At 43.4% G+C, this 20,972-nt stretch overlaps 1 protein-coding gene across 3 annotated transcripts in view; it reads left to right on the plus strand.

The window, feature by feature from the left end:
* CPED1 (cadherin like and PC-esterase domain containing 1) overlaps positions 1–19,996 on the plus strand; it is a 232,083-nt gene extending 212,087 nt beyond the window's left edge. For 2 of the 3 annotated variants that reach the window (XM_030549097.1, XM_030549098.1), the window contains 5 exons: positions 1,012–1,232; positions 1,494–1,595; positions 1,808–1,895; positions 8,135–8,281; positions 17,876–19,996. In XM_030549097.1, the coding sequence (XP_030404957.1) occupies positions 1,012–1,232; positions 1,494–1,595; positions 1,808–1,895; positions 8,135–8,281; positions 17,876–18,103 (786 nt within the window). In that variant the 3' untranslated portion in view covers positions 18,104–19,996. Of the gene's footprint in view, positions 1–1,011; positions 1,233–1,493; positions 1,596–1,807; positions 1,896–8,134; positions 8,282–17,875 lie in introns of those variants that run through there. The other variant, XR_003998531.1, reaches the window with a different exon arrangement.
* The last annotated feature ends 976 nt before the right edge of the window (positions 19,997–20,972 follow it).

Raw genomic sequence — 20,972 nt, forward strand, 5'->3', positions numbered from 1 at the left:
AAAGATCATCAAAGGGATGGAATGCAAGCACAGGTTCTGGCATGCTGCAATGAAACTAATTTTCCTTTTCCTTTGTACTCTTTGACATAACACTCCGCTTTGCATTCTTATTTGGGAGGGCACCATACAGCCGCAACAGGTTGGTGACCAGCTATGCTATTGATGTGATGCGCTAGGGATAGACAAGATTAAAATAAACACACACACAAATCCTATAGCCTCCATATATAGAGGAGCTCAAGGGATTTGTAGGTTGTTGCTGCAAAATCAGTACAGGGGATCATTAGTCAAGTAAGAAATCCTGGGTTAACCTTTGCTCTTTTACACCACTGTGAATCCAGAGTAATGCAGAATTCTTGAAGTGGCTTCTCTGTCATTGTGGAGCCTCTGCCCATCTTTGAGCAGTGATGGTTCCTGCTTGTTGTATCACACTCCAGGGTACTCTGAGAGTTTTCAGAAGCTTTTTTGACCTTCATTTTTCCCTCAAAAAAACCCAAACAAGCAAATAGCATCTCTTTAAAGCTAATGCAGCTACTTCATTGCTTTGGTGTAAATTCAACTATGATCAAATTTGAGGATGACAGCAAAACTGATATGGTAGGAAACATGCAGAGTACAAGGGGGAAATACCTGTAAAATGACCTGGAGTTTACAACAAGAAGCTGCAAGCAATAGAGGGATTTATAAATGTAAAGTTCTACACCCAGGGAGAAGAAACAAGCATCCAGAATGAAAAATGTAGGGATATATCCAAGCAAATACAGCTGTCACAGTAAGCAAAACTTACTGTCTCCTTAATACTATTCTACCATTACTTTTTATTTAATCATAATAAATATATTTTGATAGAGAAAATTGTATTAGGAGTAGGTATCTGGAGGGATGGTATTCCACAGTCTGAAAGAGGTTAAAATGTAATGTGATGCATGTAATGTTCTAGCTAGATTAGTGATTCTTAGACTGCCTAATGTACAGCGTATGAAGTGTATCCTCTTTTATTTACATTTAAAGGTTCTTTTCATTGGAGACTCAACTAACAGAGGGATAATGTACTATCTGATTGAAAGAGTGAATGAGACCCTTCAGGAATGGCAAAAGGCTCATGACATTAAATTTTATCATAACATAAATGATGGGAAAACATTTATCAGTTACTCCTACTACCCCCAGTTTTGGATCAATGTAAACCAGCGGCCAACGTTTGAAAAAGCGCTAGAACAGCTGTTACAAAGGTACAGTATAACTTCTATTGATGGGTTGTTTGTATTCTTCTTCCATTCACGAATGTGTTTAACAGACCTGTACCATTAAAATCAGTAAAGAATTAAGCACAAGATGTACTGGCCATATTGTGTGGTTAAAAAATAGTCAAATGACATCACACATCCGATCAGGATGCCAAATACATTTCATTTAAATGTAATGTTATGCTGTAAAAATGTTTACCATCTGTTTTAATGCTACATGTGGTGTGCTTTTTTTCTTGGTTTCAGATCACATCCTCTTGAGAACACAGACCAGACGGTATTAGTTGTGGGTGGTGTTCAGTGGCTTAATTCCAATCACCTGCAAATTATTCAAAAGGTGCTGAAGAGGTAAAGTTTAGTGCTATACGTTTCTATTATCCCATGTAAAACATTGATATGATAAATTACAACCACCAAACTTAACCAGTAGTTTCACATACAAACATTTCATTTTTTTCATCATTGTACATTTAAATCTGATGTTAAAAAAAATAATTTTGTAATGTGTCTTCATAGATCTGTAAATAAAATGCATGTGCTTTATTTCACTTGTTAAACAGGGAAAATCTATCAAATATCCTGGTAGTTATCAAATCCATAGGAATGGGCTTTCATCTACCAGTGGATGGGATACATTCTTTATCGCAGGTGAGTCAGATTTTGACTGCATTCCCATGAAATGCTTACTGTCTAACTCAGGGGTCAGCAACCTTTCAGAGGTGGTGTGCCAAGTCTTCATTTATTCGTGGTAATTTAAGGTTTTGCGTGCCAGTAATACATTTTATATTTATAGGGGCCGGCGGTCAGAACCCCAGACTGGCAGCAGGCTGAGTGACTCAGCCAGCTGCCGGTCTAGAGTTCCGTCCACGGGCCCCTATCAGCTGGGGTCCCGGCCACTGGCCCCACTTAGCCCACTGCCAGCCTGGGGTTCCGTCCATCCAGGCTGGCAGCAGTGTGCCACAGTAAATCAGCTTGTGTACTGCCTTTGGCACCTGTGCCATAGGTTGCTGATCCCTGGTCTAACTGATGATTTTGCTATCTCTTTAAAATACATTACCACCTGTGCTGAGCAAGCTTTAAATGGACCAGCGAGAGAGAAACATTTGTATTTGTAATATGGTTTGCTGATATGGACTTGTGCCAATTACCCTTATTTCATGGATTCCACAGCACTCAGAGCTCCGTTCAATGCTTCATACTACACTGATTGTTCCAGGAACTAGAAGCACCTACATTATTATACATAATGCCAGTTTGCAGAGCTGAGTGGGAGACAGATTGCTCCAGCTACATGGATAGTTGAACCTCCCCAGTCTCCCTTTCTACAGGGAGGTGGTGATTAATGAGACAGGTTCATTGGTACACCATTGGCTACTTTGCACTGCTCTCCATAAATCCAGCTTAACCAGCCAAATCAGTGTAGGCTTTTTTGCATCACCAGAACATTGCAAGGCAACTGGAATGTCCTAGTGAACCTGGGCCTTTAAATGTGTGTTAATAGTGTCAGATGGTTATTCTAAATAAGGTCAAAAGCACCCACAGTGGCAGAGGGATACATTTTTTTACTATGTTGGTTATAAATTACCATAGATAATAGTGTGTGGATGATAACTCTCACTTTGGTAAAAGACATAAGTAATGATAGCTCCTCCCTCAAGGATCTTAGTCTAACAGAAACAGATAAGACAATAAGAGGTGTTAACTTAAAACCATTCTTTTGTCATAATCATGATTATCATGTCTTCCCGGTTCTGTAACATTTGAGGGATGAGGGGAAGAGATGAGGGACTCTGAAGGAGAGAACAAGACCTGGGTTGGGTCAATCACAAAAATTCATTTTGGGTGCAGTTTTGAGGGATGGACCCTCTTCCTTAACCAGTGTAGTCCTGGAGGCAGGGCAGAGGAGTGGAAGCTGGAAGACCTAAGTGCTATTCCCAGTTCTGCCAACGGCTTTCTGCATGACTGTAGGTCTGCCAGATAAACTATCTCTCTCTCTCTCTCTCTCTCTCTCTCTCTCTGTGTTTCCCTATCTGTAAAGTAGAGGTGTTATTGTTCACCCTTCTTTGTAAAGTGCTTTGACAGCAACAGCTGAAAAGCAATAGATTATCCCTAAATATGGCTGTTTATAGTCAGAACACCTTGATTTTTTTTCCAGTTCTGCTACTGACTCAGTGTGACCTAGGCAAGTCAACTGTCTCTGCTCCAATGTACTCATCTGTGAAATGAATGTAATTGTCATGGAGGGGGTTATTCCATTTTAGGGGGAAAATGAGTGGACACAGGAACAAGAGCAACAAAACTGTCCCAGTCTACCTTTATTTGGTTCCTCTCTTTAGTTAGCCGTGTCATGTATTGGAATAGAAATGAGGACTGGGTGGGAAAACCAACATAATTTGGGCCTAAAATAGGTAAGGGGAAGAAGGATGGGCCAGTGGTTGGGGCACTGGCCTGGGAATATGGAAGATCCAGTTTCAATTCCCTGCTCTGACACAGACATTATGTGTGACCTTGGCAAGACACTTAGCCTCTCTGTGGCTCAATTCCATATCTGTACAAGAAGGGTCCAAGAGGAGACAGGCACCACCAGGATAAAACCACTAACTAAAACATCATGAAAAATGATGCCTCTAATTCAGTCACAGAATATATACAAGATAGGTAAGATAAGACCCTGAAAAAAAGCCTTCTCAGGGAAAACTTTGTGGTTTGGTTTTATTTATTAGTCAGCAAATCCTCAGAACTCTGGGAAACAATCTGATTTAACTGCAGTCCATTGTTACTGCTTCTGTCCAAACATTCCTCTTATTTTCAGTATCTGAATCTCAAGCCAATTCCCTAGCATGGTTTGAGTGCATTGGACAAGAGGATTACCCCGCCTCAGCTCAAAAACCTCTCTGTCTGAGGTTGCTATACAATGTAAAATGCAGTCACTTGACAACTTACAGCTAATGTTTTCTATTCATGGCCTCCCTGCCATGTCTTGACAAATGCTAGGCTGCTCTTCAGTGTTGCTAATTTGAGGGGACTGTCACAGAATCCTTGGGCAATGCTCTGGAACTGCTCCCCACCAAGCCAGTCAGGACTTCGGGGAACCTCTTCTCCCTTGGAGCAGACTTGTTCAGGGCAAGAAGCTCACACGTCTTCACCTCCTGGGTCTCTCCTTGGAGCATTCAGCATCCTCTGCCCCTCTGTGCGCTTCCCACAGTGAGCCCGCCCCAGCGGGGTCCTGGGGAAGCCACAGGGTCCTGCACCCCCACTTTGCAGTCAGATGTGACTCTCAGCCAGCCAGTAAAACAGAGGTTTATTTGATGACAGGAACAAGGTCTAAAACCGAGCTTGTAGATACAGCGAACCGGACTCTTCGGCCGGGTCCATTCTAGGGGCAGCTCCAGCCTAACAACCCCTTCCAGCCCCTCCTCTCTGCTCAGCTCCTTTTCCGGGCCAGGAGGTCACCTGATCTCTTTGTCTCCAACACCTTCAGTTGGCACCTTTGCAGGGGAGGGGCCCAGGCCATCAGTTGCTAGGAGACAGAGTGTCAGGCATTTAGGTGCACCGGCCCTTGCTCTGCCAGATACTTAAGAACTGCCATGGGGACACTGAAGCACCAACACAGTATTCAGAGAAAACATTAAGAACATTCCCAGTTCGTCACAGGGACTCATGGAACTGCAGAATGTGACAACTCCTGTTAAAGACAATGGTCTCAAACACCTGTGATTTTTAAGCCAAACGTCTTTTACTGGACAATAAATACTTTATAATAGCTTTATAATGCAATAACTACTTGCATCCGGGGAAGTGGGTATTCACCCACGAAAGCTCATGGTCCAATATGTCTGTTAGTCTATAAGGTGCCACAGGACTCTTTGCTGCTTTTACAGATCCAGATTAACACGACTACCCTTCTGATACTTTATAATCACTGCTTGTCATAAACAGATAGTTAAGGGTTAATGTTCTTTTACCTGTAAAGGGGTAACACCAGTAACCTGAAACACCTGACCAGAGGACCAATCAGGAAACAAGACTTTTTCAAATCTGGGTGGAGGGAAGTTTTGGGTGTGAGTTCTTTGTTCTTTGTCTTGGGTCTGACCCTCTCAGCTCTGAGAGTGATTTTTCTATCTCCTGGCTTTCTAATCTTCTGTTTCCAAGTTGTAAGTACAAGGATAGTAAGACAATAGGTTTATATTGTTTTCTTTTGTATTTACATGTGTGTAGTTGCTGGAATGTGTTAAATTGTATTCTTTTTGGATAAGGCTGTTTATTCATTTTTTTCCTTTAAGCAATTGACCCTTTATATTGTCACCTTAATAAAGAGACTATTTTTAATGTCTTTTTCTTTCTTTTTTATATAAAGCTTTCTTTTTAAGACCTGTTGGAGTTTTTCTTTAGTGGGGACTCCAGGGAATTGAGTCTGCAGCTCACCAGGGAATTGGTGGGAGGAAGAAGTCAGGGGGGAAATCTCTTTGTGTTAGATTTACTAAGCCTGACTTTGCATACCCTCTGAGTGAAGGGGAAGAGAGATTAGATCTCTCGGTACTTGTGTTTCAAGGACTGGAAGCAGGGAATCTCCTAGGGTCATCCAGGGAGGGGAGCCTGGGAGGAAGTAACAAGGAAACAAGGGGAGGGGGTTATTTCCCTTTGTTGTAAGACTCAAGGCATCTGAGTCTGGGGGTCCCACAGGGAAAGTTTTGGGGAGACCACAGTGAGCTAGGCACTGTATAATTCCTAGCTGGTGGCAGCGATACCAGGTCCAAGCTGGTAACTAAGCTTGGAGGTTTTCATGCTAACATCCATATTTTGGACGCTAAGGTCCAGTCTGGGAAGAAATGTTATGACACTGCTCTACAGCCAAAATGCTTCTGAAATAAATGTAGTCCAACTTTACTAATTCTGGGTCACTGAGAACGAAAATGATGCTTACAATTGTTGATTGGCTCTAGTTTTCAAGATATGCTATTGGGTCAGTATATACGACCCTTGACTTGGGAATGGCGGAGGATAAGTGAGTTATAAAGGGAAAGGATCTCAATTTAAACCAGAAATGACTAAAATACATATTTGACTGGATCTGTGAATAAATCTATGACTGGGTTTGGACAGTACTTGCTTTTTAGGCAAAACAATGAATGATGCAATCTGAAGCTGGTATTGCATCATACATGATATGAATTGCATCATGTTATTCCTAGAAGTCATGGATGGTGCAATCATAAGGAAGCTTACATCACTCTGCTGAACAAATTGCCCTATATCAGCTCTAGAAATCATACAGTGTCGTGCTCTCTTATTTGTCAGTGTTTGATTTTGCAAAGGGACACATTTCTGTTTAGCCAAAGTGAGCAGAGATGCCTCGTACTTGTGTGAACAGTGCAGATAACTTCTGCTATGTTCGTGGTGAAGTGACTTTTGCATCACAAAAGCACAGTATAACCACTCTGGTTAAGAAAGCCTATCACCTTTATTTTGGCTGCAAAATTGGAGATCAGGACAAGGGGTGGGCCCCACACATATGCTGCAACACTTGTGCAACAAATCTTGGCCAGTGGTTGAACAGGAAAAGGAAATCTATGCCTTTTGCAGTGCCAATGATTTGGAGAGAGCCAGATCATACCAGCAATTGTTACCTCTGCATGGTGCCTCCTGTTGGGAAAGGTGTGTCAAAGAAGAAAAAGTGGACTGTGCATTATCCAAACATTCCATCAGCTATACGCCCAGTACCCCATGGAGAAGGACTGCCGGTTCCTGATGCACCAGAATCATTCTCACTTGAGTCAGACGAGGAAGAGGATGAAACTTCTGGTCCTGAACCATCAATGTCACAGGACCCATATTTTCTCCCATCCTCCTCCTCTGAACCACACCTCATAACACAAGGTGAACTGAATGACCTTGTCAGAGATTTGGAACTACCCAAGAGTAAGGCAGAGCTGTTGGGCTTCAGACTACAGCAGTAGAATCTCCTGGCAGGCTATCAGGGCAAATGGAGCCCATCAATGCTTGCAGACTATTGCTGGACAGTGACAAGAGATGCTCCATTTAATGAATACAAGAGACAAGCCAAGAAGCACCGAGTAGACACTGAAGAGGACTAAACTATGTACATAATAGTTTTTTGCCTTTTGTTTCATAATAAATTTTATTTATAGAACCCTTTTGCTGATTTTTAAAGTGTTACATAAACAGGACAGGTGAAATATTATCATGTAAAGCCACCATAAACACATGAAAAGACCTAGATTTACAATTTATGATTAAAACTCTACTATCTACACAATATACATAGACATAAAATGTAAAAACTTAAATATCTTAGAAACAGTAGCCAATCAGTTGTTTTAATTGTCAGATTTGAATTCAGCACATCAAAATACATAATAAATAGCACATTTTATCTCTGAAGCAGACGACTTCTCAAAAATTGTAGGCCAGTGTATTAGGACCTTTAATGATTTTCACTTTAGTGTTAACGAAACTTAATTTCTTTCATAGGAGGGCTTTCACATATAATTTGCAAGTGCCAATTACTGTTGTATTAATTAATTGTAAAGCTTAATTCTTTTTAAAATCAGCCTGACTTCTTCATTGTACATGATATACTCTTTTGTATAAAGAAGAACTAATTCAATAATTTCGTTTTAGTCTTTGTATGCACCAATACATGTATTGAGAAATTGCTTCAAAATCTAACAAAGCCTTGGAGCACTAGCTATTTTCAATAATGCAATTGCTATAATTTGTGTAAAAAATAGTATAATTATTTCATTCAATATTGGCCCAATTCTGCAGTTTTGCCATTACTTTAGGATCAGATTCTGCTACCATTGAAATCAGTCAGTGTACTATACTACTGAATAACATTGATATTTTTTTGCTTTGGAATACAGACTGAAGTGCAAAATTTATGGAATGAAAATTTGGTTATTCTGGATACTGCAAAAAGATATGGCTATGAGGTGGTTGATACTTTCATCATCACAATGGGACGTTACAAAGAATTTCTGCAAGGGAAGTGCGGATGTCATTTCCATGAGGTAATCATTTATTGTTTATATTAGTCTCACTTAAGTATTTAAAAGAGGTTCTAACTGTCAGATGCTATAGTGAAAATATATACAGCATAGTGTATAGTAATGGATCAAAGGTAGACCTAAATAGAGCTTGAAAAGGTTTCTAATCCATGTGAAGATATATGCAGCTCTCCATGGAGGGAAACGGAAGCTGGGTAATGGTCAACGTTCAAATCCTCAAAGGTATTTAGGTACCTAACTCCCAATGGGTTAGGCACCTATATACCTTTAAGAATCTAGGTTCAAAGATAAAACAGTAATACCCTAAAAATGGAGTCCTATCCATGTAAACTCAGTGGAATCACAAAAGTGCTGTTCCAATCTAACTAATGGAAAGAGGTTTCTCTGTGCAGGGCTTTGGTTCCAGGCTCTGCACTGTATTATCTTGTTTCTTCTGGATCTGTTCAGTCTGCTTATTTCAATACTGTCACCATGCTCATAGACCTACCAGTTATTTGTCTCAAGTCTTCCTTAGTTGGTTTATTAACTTCACTCGTTCTGAATCTGCCACTGCATGTTCTCATGTGAGGGCGTGGGAGCTATGAGTATTTTGTTTGATTAGAACTTTCTTGTAGCAGGGTGTGTACAGGGAGAGGGGTTCCACTGGCAGAGTGGATGTGAGGAGGTACCAAAACTGCTTCTGTCTGTGTATAGTCTTACTTTTGGCCCTAGTTTTCTCTTCTGTTTGTATACCTGAAGGAATTCTCTTTTCCATTTTACACTTACTGGGCTAAATTCAGCTTTGTGATGGCACAGGTACAAGGTCTTGGCAATGGAAAACCAACCAGATGGGTTGCTGTAGTTGTGCAAAGGGTTTGTAGCTTCCCCTCCAGCAGAGAACTCAAGTGCTTCCAGTCACCCCAAAGAGTGAGTGATGCAGGCTGGGGAGGGAGCATGGCCAGGGTAGCTCATGTTCTTAGCAGCTGCCCCTGGCTGAAAACTGAACTGGCTTCCCTGGAAAACTGTGGGAAGGTCTGTAGCATACCACACCCTGCCCTGCTTAGTGAATCTCCCTGGCTGGCACAGAGAAATGTAATTAACTCATACCTCCTGGTGTCACCTGTACTGAATCTGGATGCAAGTGAATTAGCATCATTTCAGGCTATCACTTCAGCTAACAGTATGTCACCCCCTTTGAACCTTTTTGGTGTAGGGTTTGTGTTAGGACATGTTCAAAGTGTGCTGCATTCCATTGCCTCAAGGGACTGTTAGAAGCTGGTGCAATGTGGAACAGTCAGAGGAGCTCCAAGTTCCACCCAGGGTCAAACCGGCAAGCCGCAGAATTGGGAGGGGTGCAGGAGAATTGCATAAAGCCACCTGCATTCCAGTACACCTGAAGGCTTATTAACCTCAGGATGCTATACTGATCCCTGTTGTTTGAATTAATGCACTAAGGCTCAGTATTAAATAATTATTGAACCTGTGTATCCTGCATGAGCATCTAAGGAGCACCAAATAAACAGCTAAACCCTTGGCCTAACATTAACTATGCTCGTTGTAAAATGAGATGAGCGGCAGTTGAGGACAGTTTCTTCTTCAATTGTTTAGAGTCCTGCTTAGGAACTTCAAGGGAATCTTCTCAAGAAATTTCAGAGACAGCAGCCCATGACTTAAGTGAAAAAAGAACAAGCAAGCACACTATTGAAACTAGGCACAAAATCAACTTGGAGGCTGCCAAATCAGTATCCAGAGAAAGTAGGGGATTTGAAAAACAAGATATTTTAAGTTGTTCTGGTTTCCTTTCCGATATATTTTGAGCATCTGCTGTGTCTTTTCACAGTTAGCCCTGTTAGAGGAGGGATCAGTTTTGTATTTGCATTTTTAGTGCCATAAATATATGAAACAGAGAAGTGCTCCCTTGATTTCAAGCATTGCTCTGAATGAAACCAGAAGACGTTCTTCCCTGGTGATATATAAAGGTGCTCCCTCTGCCTCACAATTGACTGTGACAATTCCAAATATGAGACTTGATTTAAGGAAGTTCCCTTGTGTCATCAAGAGAAGTACCATAGAATTCCATTAAGGTCTCACCAAAGTTTCTGTGAAGCTAATTTGTTGTTATGAGAGGCCTGTGCCAGGATTCCAGAGTTGAATTATTAATCTGCTGGGAGTCTGAACATTCCATAGAGGCATTTAGCTTTAAAGGAGTTTCAGTGAATGTCTATGTGCTACTTCAAAGCATTTCACCGTCCTACTCTTAGGAATTTATGAAACACAATGAGCAGTACAGGGAGCTTTGGGTCATCAACTCATTTCCCTTCAAGTGCTAGACTCTGACTCCAAATCAAAATTATTTCTGCTGTGAAAATCAGGACTACAAACTCAAAGACAAACGGTAACACTTGACCTCAATTCATTGCTTTATTTCACTAAAATCTCACAAGGGGAATAAAACTTTCCATTTTAAAATTGTGAACTTTCATAAATCAAGAGTCAACTTTGTGTGGACTGTTTATTGTGTGCACAATTAAAAAGGAGGTCAAAGATGCAAGCAGTCCACAATAATATAAGTAAACAAAGACTGGGCAGAAGTTGGTATTAAAAAGTCAAATATGTAGGAAAATAGGATGCACCAAAAGATGTGGTTTTTATTTATTTTTGTAAACCAAGAGTTACAAGGCTTCACGGGTAGCTAGGAATACCATTTCAAAATGTTGAGGGTATTCAGGGACTTTAGGTCAGAAAGAAACCAGCAGCTGAAAGAAACCCCTGCAGTTTTATTACTGACTGTAATGGTGTGATAGCCTTGCCTGATGCAACATTTAGACACAGGAATCTACAAGCTATTTCATTTGGAGAAAATCCTAGATAAGTTCTGGAGCTCCACTGGCACCCCACCCCCAGACAAGATTTCTGGAATTTGTCTACTGTCAATACAAGCAGCTCCAATTTGCCTTCTAAATGTTTCAAGAAAAGAATAAATGCAACTTGCCTTCAGTTAAAGGGATACCTGTTTTAATGTGATCCTCACTCTGAGGTCAAACCCTCTCTTCAGATACAGATATGTGCATAGGGCTCCCACTTCAGTGGATGGGAGCTGCACTTATAAAGACTGGACGTGGCCTTGAGTGCTGGATGAAAGTGCTGATTTCTGCTGTGTAGAAACACTGGAAAAGCTCTGATTCCTTCTCCCCCACAAAGTTTCACAAAAAGTGAATCCAAAAATAAGGTTTCCTTCATTGTACACTCACTTCATGTGGCAAAAAAGTTTGTGGCTAATGAAACCTAAGAATAGCTGAAAATCAAACAGAAATCCAGGCCACAATATTTGAAGACAAAGAAAGATTAAAGAGCCTCCATGTGGTCTAGGGTTGCCAGTTTGGGTTGGATGTATTCCTGGAGGACACAGTCTTTAATTAAAGATTAATCTTTAATTCCTGGAGAATCCAGCACAATCCTAGAGAGTTGGCAATTCTAGTGTGGTGCTATCCTGCTATCCCTGTTTTCTAGCTAATGATTCTGACCATTTCCTGGTAGCTAGTGGAGTCTCTTTAATCCTCTCAGCTGCAGCATCATAAAAATACTGTCACCTTTTAAACCACGAGCTCTTGTTTGTCTGCTGAAGCTTCACTGAGGCAGATGCTTTCTCTGAAACACAACAGTCTAGGACTTTTAGCATGCTTCTGAAGAAGACAGATGCTGGGATCAACTTGGCCTTTGATTCTTTTCTGGGGTCATTGGAATTCATGCTAGCAAATTCTGATACCAGGTCTGGGCCTTTTCTTTCATGGAATTCCATGAGTGTTGCAGTCAACTGAGGGTGAGGAGTCCCTATCTTAAGAATTCACTCCCTTCCCTATGGCTCAGTCATGACAGGGGAGATGCACAACCACATTGCCCTAGGAGCAGCCCGGGAATCAGACAGTGACTCTGGGTCACAATCTACCTTCCAGTTCCACCCCTTGCTGTGGGACTGATGTATTTGGCATCGGTCCTATACCCAGTGCAGCACATATCCCCTGGTGAGCCAGTGCAGCAGTGCTCACAAGCATGGTCTTGTGTGGGTTGGAGCCAAGAATATACCCATTCCCCCATCCCGTGCTGCCCATGTGATTGGGGAAAGGATACAGAAATCCCACAGAGACTTTTTCTCCTTCCCACCCATGCCCCACCCCATATATATAATTAAGGCTGCGAGTCTGTCATGAAGGTCACAGATTCAGTGACTTTCCATGACCTCTGTGACTCCTGCAGCGGCTGATGCTGGCTCAGGGACTGCCCGAGCTGGGCAGCCCCGGGCCAGCAGCAGCAGTTTGGTTGTGAGGGAGGGGACTCAGAGCTAGGGGCAGGGGGTTGGAGGGATGCTTACCTCAGGGTGAGGGGCTCCCACTAGCATGGTCCTGCAGCTCCTAGGCAGTGGAGGGGCCAGGAGGGCCTCTGCTCTGTGTGCTGCCTGCGCTTGCAGACCCTACCTCCACACCTCCCATTGACTGCGGTTGCCAGCTAATGGGAGCTGCAGCAGCCAGCGCTTGTGCCCCTCCACCACCTCGGAGCTGCAGGGATGCGGAGCCAGGTAGGGAGCCCCTTCCAGCCCCACCAACCGTCCCCTCCAGCACCAGCGAGGGTCCCAGGCCACCTCCCTCAGCACCCGCAGTTCACCTGGCCCACTCCCTCCCCTCCCCCGAGCACCTGCGGCCCTCCACCCAAGTTTCAGTTATAGGCATTTTTAATAAAAGTCATGGACAGATCAAGGGACGTGAATTTTTGTTTACTAAAAATACCCGTGACTAAAACGTAGCCTTGTATGTAAAATATACACATCACCATGCAGATGTACAGCAGCGCAGGCCACAGTCTGGCCCTTAACAAGCTAGAACTCAGATGTGGTGTTCTTCGAGGCCCACTGCAGTTCCTTTCTGTTTCCCTAGACTTTTGCAGCATGGACCCCGTGTTGTAGTCTTATTAGCCTTTGTAGCATAGACTGGGGAATATCTGGGTGAAATGCTTCCAGTCTGCTTTGTGCAGTATTGGGTAGATGCTGTCAGTGGTGGTTGTTATTGTTGTTTTTTAAGTAGTTCTGGGTGAGCTCCTGTACAAATTAGTATTACAGATTAAATTCAGCCATCCCGAGGGACTCCAATGAACAGTGTAGGTGCAGCAGGTATAAGTCAAGGTGGAATTTGGCTGTGTTTTTATTTTTAAAATCCTATTATTGACGCTGAGAGGCCTTTGTGACTGGAATAGGAGAAGTATACCCAGGAGGAGATTAATATAGGGTCCACTAGCCACCAAGAAAAAGTCTAGGTCACTGAGTAACATCCACAGAGACCCTCTGAATGATTTTATACCTCATTAGTTTTAATGGCCTTGGCCTAAGTTCATTTTTTCATCATGGCAGTGGGTTGGGAAGGGGGAGTATCTTGGAGTTCATAAGCAGTTTGTGCTGTGAAAATGGCATATTGTCTCAGAGGACCGATAGAACAACATTGTGTAGAACTCCAGAACTTTTCAGGCTTTATGAAACCAACTGAGAAATTAAATCCACTGCTTGCTACTTTCATTTTTTCACTTAAAGTGAGTCCTAAATCCCTAGTAGAATGCTGCCCCATACCCGCACCCCGTGACATCTGAACTCAGCTAGAGCTGTGTGGGAGGCTGGGAATGGAAGGCTGACCATTTTGTGAATTTTGAACAAGAGAAATGGATTGTATTCAGCAGAGCTGGCCCCAGGTTTTCTGCCACCCCAAGCGGAAAAAAAAAAGCAGGGTCCTTCACTCCCTCTCTTCCTCTTCAGCAGCACTTCGGCGGCAGCTCAAAGAGGATGAGAGGGACTGAAGGACCCACTGCCAAATTCCTGCCGAAGACCCGAACGTGCCACCCCAATACCAGATGACTGCTGCCCCTTTGTATTGACTTCCCAAGCACCTGCTTCCTTAGCTGGTACCTGGAGCAGGCCCTGGTATTCAGCCACTCTCATTTAACTTTTAGTGCCTGTTTACACTTGCTGGGTAAACCAAGGACCTGATCCTGTGAGGTGTAGCGCACCTGGAATTCCTGTTAATTTCATTGATCCTTCCGAGAGGCCCCAGAGCACAATAATGGTCTGGAAGCTCATAGCACCATGGCTACAAGCCCTGCTGTGACTTGGGAGGGAGCTGGGAACTACTGTAGAAGAAGAATCTCTCCATGTGACTAGTTTGATCTCCAGGTGTGAGGGCTCAGAATCTTGCATCTCCTGTCCCTGCCAGTCTACAACCACTGCTAGTTCCAGGGGCCCAAGGCAACATATGCAAACTGATCTTTAGTTTGTTCTGCTCAACATGCTTATGGTCCGGGGACACAAAATGACCCTACACCTTCATGGCAGCTAGGACTGATGTAGATTTATTCTATAACTTAATGGTGGTGGAATAATGTATACTAAATAGAAACTGGCAGCCTTTGGATTTGGGTATTTTAATCAGTGGCTAGCTGTAAGATTAATACTAAATTGCATTCCTTGGAGATTACTCTCATCAGGAATGTAACTTGGGTGATTGGTTCAAGGTAGCATCATTTCAGAATAGTTACTTGATCTAAGGCACTAATTTAGAAAAATGAACCTCTGCAGGAATAGCATGAAAACAAATTGCTTCTCTTGGTTTAGCTGTATCAAATAGGCCTTAAAATATATTAGTGTCCTAAATGGATACTACTTGCTCTTTTGCAAACTTAGACAACCCCTCTCACTCACCCTTTATAATTTTTTCATGTGCTTTCTCTCTCATTGAATATTAGGGTTGGAAGAGACCTCAGAAGGTCATCTAGTCTGAACCCCTGCTCAAAGCAGGACCAATCCCCTGACAGATTTTTGCCCCACACCCTAAGTGTCCCCCTCAAGGATTGAACTCACAGCCCTGGGTTTAGCAGACTAATGCTCAAACCACTGAGCTATCCCTCCCCCTAAAAAAAAAATAATTGGAGATATACCAATCTCCTAGAACTGGAAGGGAGTCATTGAGTCTAGCCCCTTGCCTTCACTAGCAGGACCAAGGACTGAATTTTGCCCTAGATCCCTAAGTGGCCCCCTTAAGGATTGAGTTCACAACCCTGGGTTTAGCAGCAGGGCTGCTGCTAGACATTTCGCTGCCTCAAGCAGGGTGGCATGCTGCAGGAGGTGCTCTGCTGGTTGTGTGGCAGGCAGCTCTGGTGGACCTCTCACAGACATGCCTGCGGAGGGTCCGCTGGTCCCGCGGCTTTGGTGGACCTCCTGCAGGCACTCCTGCAGGAGGTCCACTGGAGCCATGGGACCATCGGAGCCTCCACAGGCACGCCTGCGGGAGATCCACCAGAACCGCGGGACCAGCAGACCCTCCGCAGGCACACCTGCGGGAGGTCCACCGGAGCTGCCTGCCGCCCTCCCAGCAACCAGCAGAGCGTCCCCCATGGCACACCGTCCCAAGCACACACTTGGCATGCTGGGGCCTGGAGCCACCCCTATTTAGCAGGCCAATGCTGAAACCACTGAACTATCCCTGTCTTCACATTTTATTTTGTGTGAGTTGCTGCTGTACATGTATTATGACCTTGGTTAAATACGAACATTGTTTTTTTAGTGTCTAATACAGAGGTGGACCCGCTGGACCATCCTGCCTGGCCCTAGAGCTTCCGGCTAGGGAGGCTAGCCCCCGGCCCCTCCCCAGTTGTCCCCCCTCCCCTGCAGCCTCAGCTCGCCATGCTGCCAGCACTCTGGGAGTGAGATTGCCGTGCAGCTGCCAGTCCTGGTGCTCTGAGCAGCATGGTAAGGGGGCGGGGATCAGGGGAATTGGATAAGGGGCAAGAGGTACCAGGGGGACGTCAGGGAACAGGGAGCACAGGGGATTGGATAGGCATGGGAGTCCCAGGTGGCCTGTCAGGGGGTGAGGGTGTGGATAGGGGTTGGGGAAGTCAGGGAACAGGGAGCAGGAGAGGTTGGATAGGGGATGTAGTTCCAGGAAGATGGTGAGGGGTCCTGGGAGGGGGCAGTTAGGGGACAAGGAGCGGGGGGTTAGATGGGTCAGGGGCTCTAAGGGGTCAGTCAGGGGGCGGGAAGTGGGTGGAGGTGGATAGGGGGCAGGGGCCAGGCTGTTTGGGGAGGCACAGCCTTCCCTACCCGGCCCTCTATACAGTTTCAAAACCCCAATGTGGCCCTCAGGCCAAAAAGTTTGCCAACCCCAGTGTAAGACATGATTCCAAACATATTTCATTTTACAAAACCCCTATGAAGCACATCTGTAAACACGAATGCTGTCCGTAGCCAAGTGTGTATCTTATTGCATACAAAGAAAAGCTGAGGACCATTAGACCTACATCTCACATGATTTGCTTCTCTTTATTTTTAAAACAGATTAACAATTCAGAGCTCCGTTCTGCCAAATCAAGCAAGCATATATCGGGATCTTTCATTTCTAGAACTAAACTCAGTAGAATGGGCTAATAATTGTGCCAAATGAATTTGCCTGAGAACCTTTTTCTGATGCTTGTTTACTTTTACTTTTATAAGTAGAGTGACCAGATAACAAGTGTGAAAAATCAGGACAGGCGGTGGGAGATAATTGGTACCTATATAAGAAAAAGCCCCAAATATTGGGACTGTCCCTATAAAATCGGGACCTCTGGTCACCCTATTTATAAGTAACATTATGTAGGCCCGGGGATTCTGTAGCATAGCTCTGTTTCACTTTGGGGATGTGGCAAACCTCTGGAATCTAGTCCATTTTCTGCCTTTTTTTTCCTGCAAAGATCCTGCTTTACGATGACCTATCTTGCCAATGAAGAACCAGCTCCTAACTTACCTTTCCAGCCAGCTTGTATGCAGCTCCCAGGCGGTGGTGGTGGTTGTCGTGGTCATGGTTATTTATTTGTATTACCATAGCACCTAGAAACACTAGTTATGGACCAACGTCCCATTATGCTAGATACTGTACAAACCCAGAGAGCTTCCAGTCTAAGTTGTTTAGATCCCCCATCTCCACACAGGCTAAACACACCACTTTCAGAGCAATCCCAGACTATTGTAATCTAAACAGCAGGGGATCTATTTGGGGATCTCCAGTGCTTTGCTGCCACCAAGCTACTGGTCCAGCCTACAAAGAAGGTCTGTGCCTCAAGTACTAGGATTAGAGATGGACCTGAGCTAAGTAGTTCAGATACGGATCTGGACCTGAAATTGCCCACAGTTCAGGGGTGTCCAGGGTTTAATTTTGCCCACTGTAGAAATCCAGGAGAGCTGGAAAGGTTGAATCTGGGGGTTTAGTTCAGGGTATCTCTTGTTAAGAGAGGACACAGTCTAAAATATACCATGTTGAAAGAGCTACAGTATCAAGTAGATGAGTTCAGTTGGTTTAAGCATTTTGGGTTCCTTGATCAGAAAGGGCCAGATTGAATAGTACCCGACGTACTGATTTCAATCTTACACCATGGCTAGGCTCACAATAGGGAATGGGACCAGCTGTGAGTTAGGGTATCGGAGTCTGGTCTTCAAAAAACCGAAGTCTGATTACCCCATGAGTTGTGCACATGCATCTGACAGGATAATAAGACCCATCTCCTTTTAGGTGCATATGGAAAACATTCACAAATGTCACTCTTCCTTTGCAGGTGGTGAAATCCAAAACATCCAATGAACGTCCTCCCATTACAATGAAGCTATCAAGGCCCTATACTCTGGGGAAATATTTCAACAGCCAAAGCAAACTCTCACAGCTGCAAGACTTTGCAATGAATTCTCAGTCACCGTATCATGTCAGAGGTCCAATAAATCAAGTCTATTCTGAAATCCTCCTCAGCAGGATCTGTGCAAGTAAAAGCAAGGCTACTGACTCATAGCCTCCATCAGATGAAGTTTTAAAGCAGGAAACTTTTTACTTCCTCAAATGACAAGCCAAGGACCACATTAAATTTATTTACATGCTGCTCTGATTGGCTGCACACATACCAACGCCACTCAAGATGTGGCGCTTTTCCTAAAGCTTTATGACATCAAGATCTGCCCTTTCGGATCTTAGGTTTCGGAATGGAAAGATGGAGAGATGCAAAAAAAAGGGGCTGGGAAAGTTACTTGAAATATTGCCAAACACTAGAACAGCTGCAGGGCAAGCAACTGTATACTGTGACAGTAAAGAGGGAGAAAGAGATACACATGATGTATTTGAAAAGGGCTGCTTTATTTCTTAAGCAATAGATAGACTTATCTTTTTATAGGTACACACTATAAAATTATTACATAGAGACATTCCATTCCATTTTTAAAAGCATTATTACATACTGATAGGTTCCCTTTCATTAGCAATATAGGAATATTTCTATTTCAATCCTTGCCTCTCATGTATTGCAAAGACAACTTATTACCATTGTATCTATAGTGCCAACTCTTAATTCGAGTGTTTACAACTGACACGCATATTTTCATCCATGTCTGCGGTAGGTCACGTTTTAACAAAAATAAAAAGGAAAGTTTGCATTGTTTTTCTGCATGTTCTAAATCCAAGAAACACAGGTGACTTAGAAGAGAGGCTGAATATAACTATCCCCACCTAACATGGATAGATAATGAATACCTTAGCATATCCTTGTTTATGAAGCTGATTCAGGAAAATATCCCTATTGATGAAAGTTTTTTTAGATTTGTTTAAGCACTTTTCTGATTGGGGGCTCATAAGCCTAGCTGGTACTTTCCCTGTATATGAAGTCCTCTCTTTCTGAATTTACATAAAATGCCTGAATTTACATAAGATGAGCTGTATCCTGAAACCCTTGTTCAGAAAAACCTCCCAAAGGACTGCAGGATTGACTGTAAAAAATGTGATTGTAAACAAATACTTAAAAAATAACTAATGCCTGATGTCTTCTGACATAACTGTATATGATTTAAGAGAATATGATGTGGGTTTATATAGTTAAAAGCACCAGGAAATGTAAGGAAAAGTTAAAATTAGATTCCACTGTCAGAGTTAGTAGTCAGGACTTTCTGCTTCCTCATAATGTGTGTTGCAAAAGGAAGCAAAAGTATAGGAGCAATCTAAGTCATGCTCCCCCGTGTCCCCACTCTTTAGCGCTGCTTGTACTCCTCCACAGGCACATTATAAAATTTGCCCCTTTTGTGTGGGGAGGCTGGCCAAAGCAGCAGAGCTAAGGAACAGTTGATGGTGTGCTCTAATAGCAACTCACTACACAACTGACTTGCTCCTTTATTTCAGCATTAACTCCCCCAATGTGGCTCCCACTCTCCTCTGAACAGGTTGACCCTGCTGCTGGAGTGGAGAATCCTTAAAGCAAACAGAGGAGCTGCCACTATTCACAGGTAGCTCTGGAGATTCATGAGGCTGGATCTAGGATTCCCTATGAATTTTTGAGTTCCACATAGTTGGCAGCCCATATTCCTAGCTATTTACATATTGTGATCAGTCCTTCCCACAAGAAGGAGCTATGTGTTAGATTGTCTGTGAAGAAGTATCTCTGAATTTATACATAAGCTTTTTTCTGCCATGATCCTTCATGTGAAAGAGAATATAGGCCTTCTTTGTATCTCTGGTAGATTTCTCAGTGAATTGACAGAAGCTTTTGTGTTTTGAGCCAGGGACAGTTCCACAAACGTTGAAAGGATCCATACTTGGTTATCTCCAGTATTTTGCAGGATCCTGTTGTGTACACACCATCAGGACCGGCGCTAGAGTTTTTCGCGCCCTGGGCGCATGGCCATTTCGCCGCCCTGTGCGCCACTCCCACGCGCCGCTCCCGCGGCTCCGGTGGACCTGCCGCAGCCATTTCTGCAGAAGGTCCATTGATCCGCGGCTCCGGGGGAGCTGCCACAGCCGTGCCTGCGGGAGGTCCACCGGAGCCGCACGGGACCAGCAGACCGTCCGCAGGCACGACTGCGGCAGGTCCACCGGAGCCGCCTGCCGCCCTCCCCGGCAAAATGCCGCCCCCCGAAAATCCTGGTGCCCTAGGCGATTGCCTAGTTCACCTCAATGGAAGCGCCAGCCCTGCACACCATGCAACTTATGCTTTGCAGGTCCATAACACCAGGGCAGTAGTGAAACACAGCCTTAAAATGCAGTGGCTTAATTTTGCACCACTAAAGTCAAAGGAAGCTTTTGCCATTTGCTTTAATAGATGCAGGATCAAGTAGAATGTCTTATATTAGGCTAATTGTATATTAATGTATTGTAACTTTGTTTCAGATGTTTGTGTATCACTTGAATCCACATGCTGGTGGTTTTTTTGTTTGTTGGTTAGTTTTTCTGGAGGGTTTTTTTCCTTTACACAGCTGTAAACTGTGATCTAGAGGGTGTGTGTGTGTCTGTGTGAATGTGTGTGTGTGTGTCTGCACTTGTGTGTATTTGCTTTAAAACAAAGACCATTGTTAAAGCATCAGCTAGAAAAGGCCAAAGTTAATTCCAGTTGTACTGCAGCTGATACTGGCAAATGTGCAATTCATCACCTCCAGGTTCACCACTAGATTATTTTCATATTCTGTATTTCCTTGTGTCTCAATATTTTTCATATGTAGAAAGTTCAAAATATCTTTTAATATTTTATTTATATATATTTGTAAAACACTGGTGGTATGGTTTGCAAAGTGACCTTTTTTAAATAGTTCCTTCAGCTCATCTGTTTCCATCTGTCTGAGTTCAAGCTGCACAAAGAAAAGCGCAATAAAATACAAAGGTACAGAGTTAAGTTTTCTTTATTTCGC

Source organism: Gopherus evgoodei, chromosome 1 (genome assembly GCF_007399415.2).
Source record: "Gopherus evgoodei ecotype Sinaloan lineage chromosome 1, rGopEvg1_v1.p, whole genome shotgun sequence".
Lineage (NCBI taxonomy): Eukaryota > Metazoa > Chordata > Testudines > Testudinidae > Gopherus > Gopherus evgoodei.